At 37.4% G+C, this 13,612-nt stretch overlaps 1 protein-coding gene across 2 annotated transcripts in view; it reads left to right on the top strand.

Moving 5' to 3' along the window:
* Positions 1–13,612, top strand: part of LOC118816332 (piezo-type mechanosensitive ion channel component 2) — a 144,086-nt gene that overhangs the window by 86,662 nt on the left and 43,812 nt on the right. For both annotated transcript variants that reach the window (XM_036582860.1, XM_036582857.1), the window contains exons 6-10: positions 2,991–3,285; positions 3,386–3,599; positions 10,779–10,947; positions 11,346–11,477; positions 11,853–11,979. In XM_036582860.1, the coding sequence (XP_036438753.1) occupies positions 2,991–3,285; positions 3,386–3,599; positions 10,779–10,947; positions 11,346–11,477; positions 11,853–11,979 (937 nt within the window). The remainder of the gene's footprint in view (positions 1–2,990; positions 3,286–3,385; positions 3,600–10,778; positions 10,948–11,345; positions 11,478–11,852; positions 11,980–13,612) is intronic.

Here is a 13,612-nt window from a genome sequence, read left to right as displayed (position 1 = left end):
CCTTAAATGGCCAGGGCTCTCCTGCAGGCCCAAAGTTTTACTACACACTTCTATAACCTAAGAATAACTCAGCTAGCTTGAACTGTATTTCCATGTAGTTACTGAATAATAAGCCTTACTATGTCATAAGCCTGGGATTTTAAGGGGTTAACAGCTATTTCTTAGTGACATTTCAGACAGTGGGAATTGTGTACTGGAAACGCTTTGATATCTTTTGATAACCTTACCCTTCTTTGTAGGCATCAATTAGCTCAATTGTTAAGTATTCACACAATTTTTAAAGAGTCAGAGAATTTATTACTCATCAGCTGACATTTCGTATTAACAGTACTTAGCTTGCATAACCAGCCCGAATGAGTCAGTAAAATCAGCAAAATATGTAATTTTCCCTTTTTAAATGTCATTCCGTCTATGTACTAGTACACAGTGGAGTGAAATTACGTTCCTCCAGGAACAGGGTGCAACAAGGAACAAAAAGTACGAAGTGTGACGTGCAGACATAGTGTGCAAACAAAAAATTAAGCTAGAAACAATACAATAAATACAATAAATTAAACAGACATTAGACAAAGTAAACAGACAGGACAGTGCAACGCCTTTTATAACTTTCTGTTTGCCTGTATGAACTCTGTGTGTATTGATTAAATACCCCAGAACAGCTTCCTGTTGAAGTTTTGGTTCTGCCACGTATCAGTCCTCAAAGTTTTTCTGCCTCTGTTACTTTTATAACACGACTCTTGCAGTCAGAATTGAGTTTTGCTGAGTTATGCTCTCTGTGCTGATTAAATCATGTGTGCTTTATAGGACTGGAGCAAAGTCACTTTGGCACTGCTAAAGCCATTCAGGGAGATCAGATTTTACTTAGATTAGATTGATCAGGTACTGGGAACTTCTCCTTTTCAGAGCTTGGCCTCTGTGTTGTGTTACCACTGACATTGTAATGCAGAAGATGGATTTTTTCAGCTCTCCTTTATTTTCAGGGAATCAAGATTTGGAGCATATCAATCTGTCATCAAAAGATTTTTATGTGTCATGTTTCTAATAATGTTGGGCTGTTTGTGCGTAAAATAGTTAGAGATATAAATTCTTGCTATGTCTTCTCATAGAAACATGTAAGAGATAATAAATTGTCTGTGAAATCTTAGCAGACAGGCAGGATTTAATCAAGCACACAGACATTCATCCTGTTCTAGTCCCATAGGACGCATTTAGCCTGGCATAACTTCATAAGGGGGGTCTTTGGGGTAACACTTGTCAGTTTCTATCCCACTTTTGAAATGAAAATGCAAATAGTGCCCCCACTGCTGACCAGCAGGTCTGTACACAATCTGAGACATTTCAGGTAGCATCACTTTGTTGCCTGGCTTATTTCTATTTTAGGTGAATATGAGCATAACAATGTTCTACTAAATCATAAACAATTGTTATTTTAAATGATATGCTTTAGATTTATTTACTTAAATACTGTTACTGTGTTTACATCTGGATCAAAACTGTTCTACAGTTCTCCATTAGCGTTATGATGATGTTAGTGTTTTGTCTGTGCTCTTCATAAAGCACTGGATTTTAAGTGCTGTGTGTCCTTGGGGGAGTAACTTTAGGAAGGCTGAGTGAGATTCTCAGAATAATTGAATCAGGTTATTGAATAACATTTCATATTGATTTCTTTTTTGCCTAATGTATGTGGAGGATACAGTATATTGTTTTTAATTGTGTTGCATTGTTATTATGCAGTACAACATATTTGTATTGTGAATGACAGCATGTTTACTGAACTTTACTGAATGTTTGATGTTCAATCCTTAGAGTTATTACTGTCGGTTTACTATATTATTTAAATGCTATTACATTATTAAGTACATAGTTATATAATGGATTACTTTTACATACTATTCTGTTTGCATAAATAACAATTTTGCCTTAATATTTGTTTGTTTCAATTTCAACCAATCACAAACACATGGCAATATTTTTTTTTCCACAAAATAACAGTACGATAAAATCATAGACCACCCTTTCATTTATTTCATTACATTTTCAGTCAAAATGGTGATAAAGTATAAGTTATTCATTTTTAAGTGCCAGGGAAAAAGATGAAATATATATCCAACAGTAAATTACATAAAAGCCTCAACAACTAAATACAAAATCTTTTTTTTTCAGTATTTAAAATATCCACTCTTTGCCTTTAAAACAGCTTCTGTTCTTTTCAGGAGACTTTCTTTCAGTTTTTAAAGAATGTGCAGGGATATTTTTCTACACCAGAAAAAAAAAGTTCAGTGTTAGAAGTTGGTTGCACTTTCTGCTTCTCTTGATCCAGGTTATCTCAAACACATTCAGTGATGTTGATGTCTGGACTCTGGGGTGGTCAATCCATTGTTCTGAGAACACCAGCAGCTTCTTTGTTTGATTTGCAGATTTTGTTTTTGTCTATTTTTTTCTAAATAACAGCTTCTTGACAGCTAGTGTGTTGAGTGTGGTTTAGTTTTGATTCATCTTCTCACAGTGGAAGGATGGACAGAAACCCCAGTGGATCTTTTCAGATCTGAAGCTAGAAATGAAAGTTTTAAGTACCGTTTATCTGATGGTGACAGATTTGGTGGTCTACCAGGTTGCAAGTTTGTTAGGAGTCCCATTTTCTTTGTATCTTTTTTTAATTGCAGTTTTGGAAACTATGAACTGATTTTTCTCTTATTTACCTCTGACTCTTGTATCTAATCTCAGAAATATCTCCTGAAAATGAATAATTTACTGACTTAATTGCCATTTGTACTAGAAATTAAATAAATTAAGATATCTGACTTTTGCAGAGTAATTTAACTTTTCATTTATTTCAAATTGTAAGAACAAACCTCTTCTACTTGTGAAAATTCAAATTATGAAAAAATGGAATCCACACTTTCACTTTTAAGATTTAATGGCAAGAGTTTTGCTGCTGATGTGTTTGTTTGTTACCTGAACCTCAGCTGTCTCCTCTCTAATCGCTGTAGGAACAGGAGGATGAGGAGGAGGAGGAAGCAAAAGAAGAGAAGCTGGAGCTGGAGGACGAGCTGTTCTTCGAGGAGGACTCTGAGCCGGGTGATGTAGACTGTGAACTGCCAGAAGAGGAAGAGGAAGTTGAACAGGAAGAGCTAGAGGCCCTACAGGAGGAGGAAGAGAAAGAGAGCACTAAGATGAAGATCCTGCGGCAAATAGCAGAAGTAGCATCCAAACTCAAAGAAATAATTGGTGATCTGATTACGACCGCAGGGAAAGTAGTCGTAACCATATTACTGGGCCTTACAGGTATATAGTATGTATGTACGGTGATTTTAAGACATAATGACACATTCTCAAATGAAAACAAGCATAATGATTGTTCACTCTATTCTGCATCACACTCCAGGCATCATGCTGCCCTCCCTCACCTCCACGGTGTACTTCTTCACCTTCCTGGGCCTGTGCACCTGGTGGTCTTTCTGCCGCTCATTTGACCCCCTGCTCTTCAGCTGCCTGTGTGTGCTGATGGCCATCTTCAGCGCAGGACACCTCCTTATGCTCTACCTCTACCAATTCCAGTTCTTCCAAGAAGCCGTTCCACCTGGAGACACTTATGCCAGGTCTGTTCTATACCCATCCAGATGCATCCAAATACTGCCTATGGTTTCTTTTTGTTTATGTTGTAGCATATTAGGCACTTAATGTGTGTTCTGATTTGTGCAGCACATATTGTTTGTCAGTTGTTATCGCAATATTGGCATTTGCAATGTTGGTATTGGGTGCAACAAGTCAGTGAACCAAGGCCTGAGCTACAAGTAATTAGCATGTTATTTTCTTGTTAATAAGCAGTTGTGATTATTAATTATATTGCCTTTGCCACCGCCCCTGCAAACACACACACACACACACACACACACACACACACACACACACATGATCTACTGCATCATAGACCTTCTATCTGCACCACCTTTAGCTAAAATGCTTTTTTAACATAAACTGTTTTAATGAAAATCTTTGATGAAAGATTATCTATTTAATAATATAATATGGAATCACTCAGCATCTTTTGTTAATAAACTATTTCACATCTCATTTTGAAAGTTGTGAGCTTCTGCTGGTGTGGCTTTGTGTAGATGGTATCTTCTCATTAAATCATGCACATAGAAGTAAATTGCATGCTCATATCTCCTCCTTAGTAAAACATAATAAAGATAAGTCTGACATAATAAAATAACACACTGCTAGACATGAGAGTGAATGTGTTCCAAAGCCACTTCTGTTTGCTTTACATGTTAATAAAATACTGTTTTCCATTATTATAACAAAGATGGGTAGCACTTCATTTGGAGTGGTCCTGTGTTGATGATTAATAAAGTCTTAACAGAGTATCAGTAACACATCAACAACATATCAGTGAAGTAGCAGTAGTGAAGCATCTGAATATATTGAAGTAAAGATCTTGTACATGTTCTGTTGATACATTACTTACATTAAATAGATGTGTTGTTAATATGTTACGTCCATTACGCAAAACCTAACCTTACCCAACCTTACCCAACACCTAACCCTCAGCCCTAATCCTAACCCTAACCTCAACCCAAAACCTAAACCTAACCCTAACCCAGTCCCTAATCCTAACCCTCATATGTTTTTGTCATGTTACTGAGAGTCTGTTGAGTGTTTGTTTCATCTAAAAGGACCACTCAAAATAAAAAGTCACCCAAAGATGCTCTGGAAATCAGTTAAGGCCTGTGGGAATTAATGAAGTATTATATGTCCATAAGATTGTAGCTCATCCGAACTATCACGGCACCTAAACCATACAGATCATGCTTAGAATTTGTCAGACTGTATGTCTCTAGAAAACATGCAGCAGAGACAATGGGGAATTTGCTGTAATGGTTTATTAATGCTCCATTAATCAGTAATCCACTGTTTTCACATTAAAAGGGAATTGTACATTACATACAAATATTATTTTATATTATTTAGCAAGCTGTTTAAAATTTAATTAGTTCTCTCTATCATATCTTTTTTACATTACATTACATTGCCTTATCACACAGGCCTAAACACAGTTCACACATCCCTCTAACCAGTTACAACCACATCATGTTATTGAGTTACCTGTGCATTTTTAATGTATAGTAAGGCATGTTGCATTTGCAATATGCAGCAATGTAATCACAATACTGACGACTTTGCCCACATTATGCCTTTGTTCTTGCCTGATAATAGTTGTAATGTTGGCCTATTCGAAAGCCTTCTGCTGTACATTAGTAACCTCACATTTGGCAAAGCCTTTTCAGATGGTTTAGGTTTTGAATTACCAAATGTCACCTTTCATTTCATTTTAGAAAGCAGAACTTTGCAGAGTAGCATAATAAAGTCCATAAAACGTTTCGACCCTGGCAAGCTTTGAGTCAGGTTGATGGTAAGATTTATACGGTGATCTTTTTGCACATAAAAGGCTTTTCAGCCACGTACTAACGTTTATGGCATGAGCCACTCTCGTGTGGCCTATATCCCCATACTGTGACCAATAAGGTTACAAAGCCAGAAAAAAATGGACCATGAAAAAAAAAGAAATGATCCTGAATGGCTTCTGAAAGAGGGAGATAGAATCATACTTGGCTTGAGGGTGCCTGGCACAATGGCCACACAGTCATACTGTGTTAGGATGACAGAGTGTATGCAGTGTGGTGAGATGGATGTCTGATGTGGAGTTGAAGAGCCAGTGCCTCATTCCTCACTGAAGCATTCTGTACTGATCTGCTGTCAGTGAATGCTATGCTTCTTGATTAAAGGCAACATAAAGCATCTGAACCAGGCAGACAACAATGCAACAGTCTGTTTGACATCTGTGCAAGGCTGGCCAGCGTGCCATATTTCATCTGTCTAATTCTTTGGCCTAGCTAAAGTTGCTAAGACCTGAGCGTGGACAGAGGTGGTTGTAGTGTTGTAACTGTATTCATGTGCTGGAAAAAGACTGAGTACAGAGTGTCAGAGAATAACATAAGAATCTAATTATATGGAGGTATGTGATTAAAGATCTTTTTAGAAATGGTGCTTGAATCTGATTTTCATTCCTTGTATCTCTTGGCCTGCTGTAGTTGGTTCAGTGTCTTCTGTTTTTGCGGTGTCTTGTGAAATCAGAGTAGAGTTTTTGAAACCAGAATACGAAACGTGTTTACGAAACTTCAGCTTTGTATTGCTTGTGTACATGTATGAGTCATTGAAGCTATGCTTGGAAAGACACTCATGTCTGACTTTTTTTATGTGTCTGATATCTATCTGACCTTTATCACAAAATTAATAACATTAAACCAGACATGTTCTGTTTGGAGACAAATATACACATATTGATATTAGGACCCATTGGATCAGAACATTTTGTGGCAAATATCGATACTGATTTTAAAGAGTTATAAATTCTGATAACCAGTAATACTGACAGGTATAATTTTGTATTTATATTTAAAATTGCAATTTTATACTTTAGTATAATATTTTAATTAAATAATGCTTTACTGACTGATATGATTGTCAGTTCTCAATTGTCTGACTTCTTCAAATAAAAAAACAACAGAAACTCACAGTCTTAAATAATATAAATATTATTGCAGTGTGGTGGAACTACTCATAATTCTCTGTGGTTTTGGTTTCTGTTTTGTTATTAGTTCTCTTTTGAAAAAAAAAAGAAAAAGGTTTTTGTCTGTTATTTTCATGCTAAAGGTTGGATACATTTTACATGTTTTTGTCATACAAACCTTGATGATGTTTGGTAATTGGATTTAGCAGTTCCTCCCATAATGCTGTCAATAGTTATACAATAGTTAAACCACATTTGGCTACACAGTGAAGTTTTGTTCATTTTTATAGCTCATAGTAAGTCATACTGTGTTCTAAACCACATCAATGTGTCTATGTGTCCTTACTGAAGACTTACATGCAGTCTGAGTGGGTTGAGAAGTTTTGGCAATGTATTTATGGAAAAGATTAGGGTCACTATTGTCTTCTAATGTCTGTCAGCAATGTTAGCTCTGTAGCTCCAGTGCTAAGCTAAAAAGGCAAAATTTGGACACCAAACATGTCTTGGCTGATGGACTACATCTGGATAAGTGGAAAATTGTGTATATTTGATTTTTTGCCAGGCCATTCCTTTAACACCCCTGATTTCCGAAGAAACATGGGATGAGCAGGTTTTTGTCACATCTCCTATTCCCCAGAATCCTTAATGGTCCCAGCTTCATCATTTTTACAGCCCCTCTCATACCTTCAGGTCTTCTGGGGGATGGTGAGTCATTCAGTGCCTTGGCCACCAAACCCAGTGCCTTGGCCATTAAACTTTGGAATTCTTTACTTTAATCTTACTGTGACTTCACTACCTCTTCATCTTTCAAAATTGAGCTAATGACTATTGAAAGGGACTATTAGAATTCAGATACCTTTTGTGTGCATCACTGAAAGGAAGGAAACTGGTATGAAACTAAACTAGCAAGACCAGTGCTTGCGTTTTTTCAGTCCCCAATTGCATTAAATCAATTGTGTTAAATTAAAGTCTTGAACCTTACTAATCTACATAAGTGTATAAACACAGGGTGCATTCCATTTTGCCATCAGTCTAACAACAACGGTTTACTGACATTGGATAAGTTCACTTAATCAGAATCACAGTATTTCATCTAGACTGTGAGATGACCACAGACAAAAAGGCACCAAGATGGAAGAGTGGTGCATCTTATCAGTGGGTTTACCATGTGGGTTTAGGAAAGGCGCTATATAAATAAGCCATATTATTATTTAGTATTATCATTTTTGAAGCCTTAGATTGGCTTGTGATGTTCCATCACTAGAGTAGCTGTGAGTCACTATTTTCTTACTGAATAAACATTGACAAGTAGGATGTAATGGTTCAAATATCTTCAATGTCAGCTGTGGACAGCAGTATTCAAAAGCAAATGCTAACATCATCAACCAAGCTCCCACCCACCCCCACCTCCTTCATCAACCCACTCAGACCCTCTGAGCAGGAGAAAGAGCGACGGCCTGTAAAGGTCCAGGTGGTTCTCATTACTGCAGGATGCTTCTTGGCCTCTGTTGAAATTACACAGCTGGTTTCAGGGAATTCTACACGAATCACTGAGGGAAGAGAGAGAGAAAAAAAGAGAGAGAGCAAAAAAGATTCAAAGCCCCATGAGTAAAGTAGGTAGAATAGTTTGAAATTAGACCTTAATCAAAGTCTCTTACTGTAGAGGTGCTCAGTAAATAACTAGATTAGAGCCGACAGTGGGCAGGGCTGTACAGTAGAATATTCACTGACGCCTACAGCAAGGTATTTTGTGAGGGCCATTAGTGGTGGATACAGGACTAATTGTGAAACTGTTGCGTCTTGTTAAATGCTCTGCAAATGTACCCCCCACTGAAAAAAAGCTATAGCTGACAAATATTATATACCAGCTGCCTCAAGAATCCCAGAAGAATCCCTCCCAAAGCTGCTCTTTGTTTGAAGTCTTTTCATCATTTTAATTTGGGAGCTGTTAGCCAAGATTACAAAATGACAAATCATGTCTTGACCTAACAGAGCAAATAAACACAGCCATTTTGACCTCCAGGAAAAGAGGAACTTTAATGTGTTAAACATTATCACTTCGGTCTGAAGGCAATGCCTGTAACTTCATATGCTTTCAAAGCCTTCATAAAAGTCAGATATTTTACATGTGTCTGAGCTCCAGAATGAGGTTTTAAACAAGTTCAGAAAATTTGTGCAGTGAATGCGAAACAGGCCACAGGCACACAATGGGACCCTGTTATCTTTAAGAAATACAACAAGCGGTGGGGAATTAAAATGTGCAAAGAGAGCAAAAATCTGACATTGAGTGAAGAAATATGTTTAATGAAAAGCCATTAAATGATCATGTGGAACTGTTTTTTTGGTGGTTTCTCTCTTGGTCAAAACCAGACAGCTGTCTAAACCCCCTTGCGCCTGATTTTGGGAGGTAATGCCTGTAGGGATAAAACAAAGAGCTTCTCTTTAACAATTTTAAAAAGTATGACAATCACTACCAGCTTTGTGTATTATTTGTGGCAGGGACACAATTTTGATTGCACCCTCACCACAGAACAAAAATGGACTCAAATGTAAGCTCTTCTGGGCAGACAAATGCTAATTTAGAAAACCCTTATATTAGAAACAACTGGTAGGAGGTTGCAGAAAAGAAGTGGCATAATTATGGGCTTGATGGAGGTCTTCTACCTGACACCAAAAAAGGCTTTTCAAACAGCACCATACTGAAATCTCCCGTGTTGGTTCAATATGGAACTTTTTGTTTGTATACCACATCATATACCACATCATCATGAGGCTTCATGATTCCTGCAACTAAAATGAATTATTTCTCTATGGCCGTATGGGCTGGATGGTGCGCATTTGCTTTGGATGATACAAACAAAAGAGTTCCGTTACACTGAAACTTTACTTCATTTTAAACCTAAAGCAAACCACAGGAACTCAACTACAAAAGCTACACACTGGCGTATGAGGAGCATACGTTGGCCTTGCTCTCGCCTCTCCCTGCAGTTTTAGCCATACAGTTTCCTTCTTCACTGTGGTCATTTTTGTTTATACAGACATCCAATTGTGAGAAAGTGAAAATAATTCTGGTCATTTTAAGATGTTTGGTATCGAATAAACTGAAGGACCTTTGGAAAGCTTAATTGTGGCATTGTTCTCTTTGGCAGCTTTCGTTGTCAGCCCTCCACCCGTTTCTTCTCATTTTTATGCACTTAAACAGGAAGCTGCTGTTTTTGTTTTTTTTCTCAGACACTCCAACTCCAGAGCCACTGAAAGAGCAAAACCAAGTGATAGTAGCAGAACAGAGACTTTCTGTAGCTTAAAGAAAACATGAGAAACAGACTAGCGGAATCTAACAGCTGAATACACAGCCCAACACTGTGGTGTCATCACTGCAGTGCAACACAATTCTGAATTTCTTGGGTATTATGACTTTTTTTGTTTTATCTGATATGATAAGTGATATGTTTTATAAGCCTGTTCAGAAACATATTCTCCCCAATAGGTGGCAATTAAATATAGCTTTTTCTAATAATGTGGATTAACTGAGATGTAGATGCTTAAGTGCAAAATATCTTGACCGACATATATTCATGCAAAAGATTTGAAAATATTAAACTACATGTAATTTCATATAAGTTCACAACAGCCTGCTGGGTTTTGTTTGGTCAAAAAAACACCTACTTTGATAGGAAGGGACTGTGTGACTTGCAAAAAGACCTACTACAAACTACTACCACAGGATCTTTTTGCATGATGTATAGGAGCAGACGGCTGTCAAAATGGTGTTACAACAACAAACAGACCTGCAAGAAACAATGGTGTGCATCATCAAACACACAAGGATTTCTAATGCTAAATATATAACATCAAACTTTGACTTCTTTGCAATCCACTGTCTCCATCTTGCTCCGAAAAGCTCTTTGCTGAAGAGAAGGTAACAGTTTGGAAAGGTTTGTTCCCATCTGACTGATAAAAACTGGTGTATGGAGCTGCATTAAACAAAGCCATGCAGACAGGCAGTAAAACCTATGAAATTCTTATAGCGGTAAAAATGCAAAGAAAATCTCTATAACTCTGAGAAGTTTACAGCAGTGATTTGACATGTATATATCATCATTCATCATAATGAGATTTGTACAAAGATTCTTTGGCAGTTTGACACTAACAATGCACCAGCACCAACTAAATAAACCTTTGTTTGTTTGTTTATCTTATTCAGTCTGTTTGGCATCTCTCCGGTGGTGCTGAGTAACTGCTCCCACACGTGGATGTTTAAAGTGAACTCTCAGCTGGATTGGCACCACTTCGTCAACCCCATCATGCTCCTGGTGTTGTACTACACGCTGGCCACACTCGTCCGCCTGTGGTTGCAGGAGCCTGAGGACACGGTCAGTTTCCAGAACGGTTTTAGTCACAGGCTCTGTAATCAATGAGCAATGGCTGACTTCTCTAAAGCCATTTTCTAGTATGTTAACGGTCATGTCTTCCAGAGCACTTTGCAAAAATGGAGTATCCAGAATAATTCAAACTCTGTAAAAATGATTTACTACACCGTTAACAAAGGATATACTTACTTAATGGCCCTGCGATGGTTTTTTTTACTGTAGTATATTGGAATTATTTGACTCAAAGACTTCTATGTTCAATTCTTTGTGGTTAATTCTAGACTTTTGTTTCTTCAAATTAGTGTTTTATAATCGAGCTACCACACTCGCTTTCTGAAGATTAATTCTTAATTGCCTGCGATTGTCTATATATACACCTTGGAATGTTTCTTAACTTCCAGGTAAAGGAGAAAGATGGAGAGACTGAAGGTGCGGTGGAGCAGGAGCCTCCTGTGAACACTGATCTCCCTCACACAGCAGAGAAAAAGAGAGAGATATGGAGGATGGCGCACTATCGCAGAGATGACAAAAATGTATGATGGATATTTCCTGTATCTTATGAACTCTTTATAGACAGCCAGAATGTGTGTGCATATTTTTGAACATGAAGCACAGATTTTTATTGTAAGGTTGTGGCATCTATTTTCAAACATCATTAGATTTTAAAATATTGCCAACTGTGTAACTTTTAACAAAGATATGCGCTTGTTAATAATGTAGACTTACACAGAGTTAGTATGCAATTGCTTAACCACTTAAAATCCCAGGCTTATTACATATTACACTAAGGCTTGTTATTCAATGCAAACCAGCTGAGCTGTTCTTAGGTTATAGAAGTGTGAAATAAAACTTTGGGCCCTGGCCATTTAAGGGTTAAATATATGAATACATACTGAATTCCCTCTCAGGTATTGATTGTGACATCCAATGGAGGCCCTGTGGATCTGATGTCTTTGTCGTGTGAGAACGGGCCGTCTTCTGCAGAACTCTACTCCACTCCTGACTACAAAGCAGGCCAGGCTGAATCTGGCTCAGGTTAGTGTCCCCACACCTCACATAACAGTGGAGACATTTGAGTAATACAAGCCTTAAGCATTTAAGTGCAAATTCTCAGAAAAAAATATTAAATAGGATTCATAGTTATGTTGCTCATAAAGTTTGGTGACGCCTAACGTGTAACCATGTTTTTAAAGTCAGCTTGAATCAGAAATCATACAGCATTTGTCTTCTGCGCCATTTCTTAGTGAAAGGGAGATTAGTGAGATAGTGAGTGTTTTGCTTAATGAACAGTGATGTGGAAGAAGGGGGAGATGAAGACATGTGATATGATATTATTGGTTAATAATATTTTTCCCACTCCCTGGTGCACACTGATGTAATCAAAAATCAGAAGATGTTTGAAGGTGGGCAAAAGTCACTATACTTTGATCAAACATTATGGGCAAGTGAGAATTCTGTCTTACAAACGGCATGTTATAACGACTGCTTTATATGACTGGGTAATGAACTAACAAGGTGAAAATGCAATAATGTTAACTTTAAAACATTAACTTGGAGTTCACAAAAATCTGTGATTTTCCAATCCTAGTAACTGATCAGAGTGAGGGTAGGTTAGTTGCAATGGCAGCTTACTCTGTGACACTAAACTGCTCGGTAGCAGGTTTACTTAAACTAGACCAGAGTTACTCGCCAGCTCATCTGCAAAAGGAACAAAAAGAAAAGGCACAGTGTATCAAAGACATAGAATTCAGGAAAAAAAATATCTAAAAAATATCTAATATTTTGGCAATTTAGTTCTGGGAAATTCTGAATCACTAAATCAATTTATAAATAACTTTACAGTTTTATAAACTCGTAGGTCTACACTGACTAATTTGGTTTATCCAGAGTTTATATGTGCTTTCATTTTTCAAGCTCCAATGGAGTGATATGAAAAAAGCTTTTTACATATTGCCACTCACATCCATGTCGAATCCTATTATCAGAGATCAGCTGAGGATGGCTTATGTGAGATCAGCCAACGCAGAGTTGATTAACCTCAACCACTAAAACTATTCAACATTTCAACTCTTTAGGTTTAAGGGTTGTTAGCCCAGCTTTCTGGAATACCTGGAACACCCTCCATATTTATTTTGAAGAAAACAATATCGCACTTAAATATCTCTGACAATGTTAGTGACAATGTTACTTCACACATTTTATCCCCATGTTGTGATGTCAGCAATCATCGAGACTCAAATCTTTCCGTTGTTTAAACCGTCTTTGGCCCAAAAGAGTTTTTATTACAAAATTACAGTGAAAAATTTAAAATTTCAAAAAAAGGCACACGTTTAGTAGGCAGTGTATCTTCATCTGACTCCAGATAAGTGCAGAAAGTCTGGGTAACATTAAATGTACTCTTGTAAACCCTTGCCCCCTGTTGCCTATATATCACCACAGCACTTCCCTAAAATCCCCACAGTTCTGGGAAAGCCAGTGGTTGTTTGGAATCTATAGAATCACAAGAGCAACTGAAACCCTCTTTCATTTTCAAAGGCTAAATTATTAGATGATTCATATGATCCAGCCAGACTTACTAATGGCTCAGTCTCTCATCTTTCCCCTGCAGTATATAGACACACACATACACACATGCATATGTCTCAACACATAAACGCGTATTCCATTT

This window comes from Colossoma macropomum, unplaced genomic scaffold (genome assembly GCF_904425465.1).
Source record: "Colossoma macropomum unplaced genomic scaffold, Colossoma_macropomum, whole genome shotgun sequence".
In the NCBI taxonomy this organism is placed as follows: Eukaryota; Metazoa; Chordata; class Actinopteri; order Characiformes; family Serrasalmidae; genus Colossoma; species Colossoma macropomum.
This window is presented reverse-complemented; position numbering and strand designations above follow the sequence as displayed.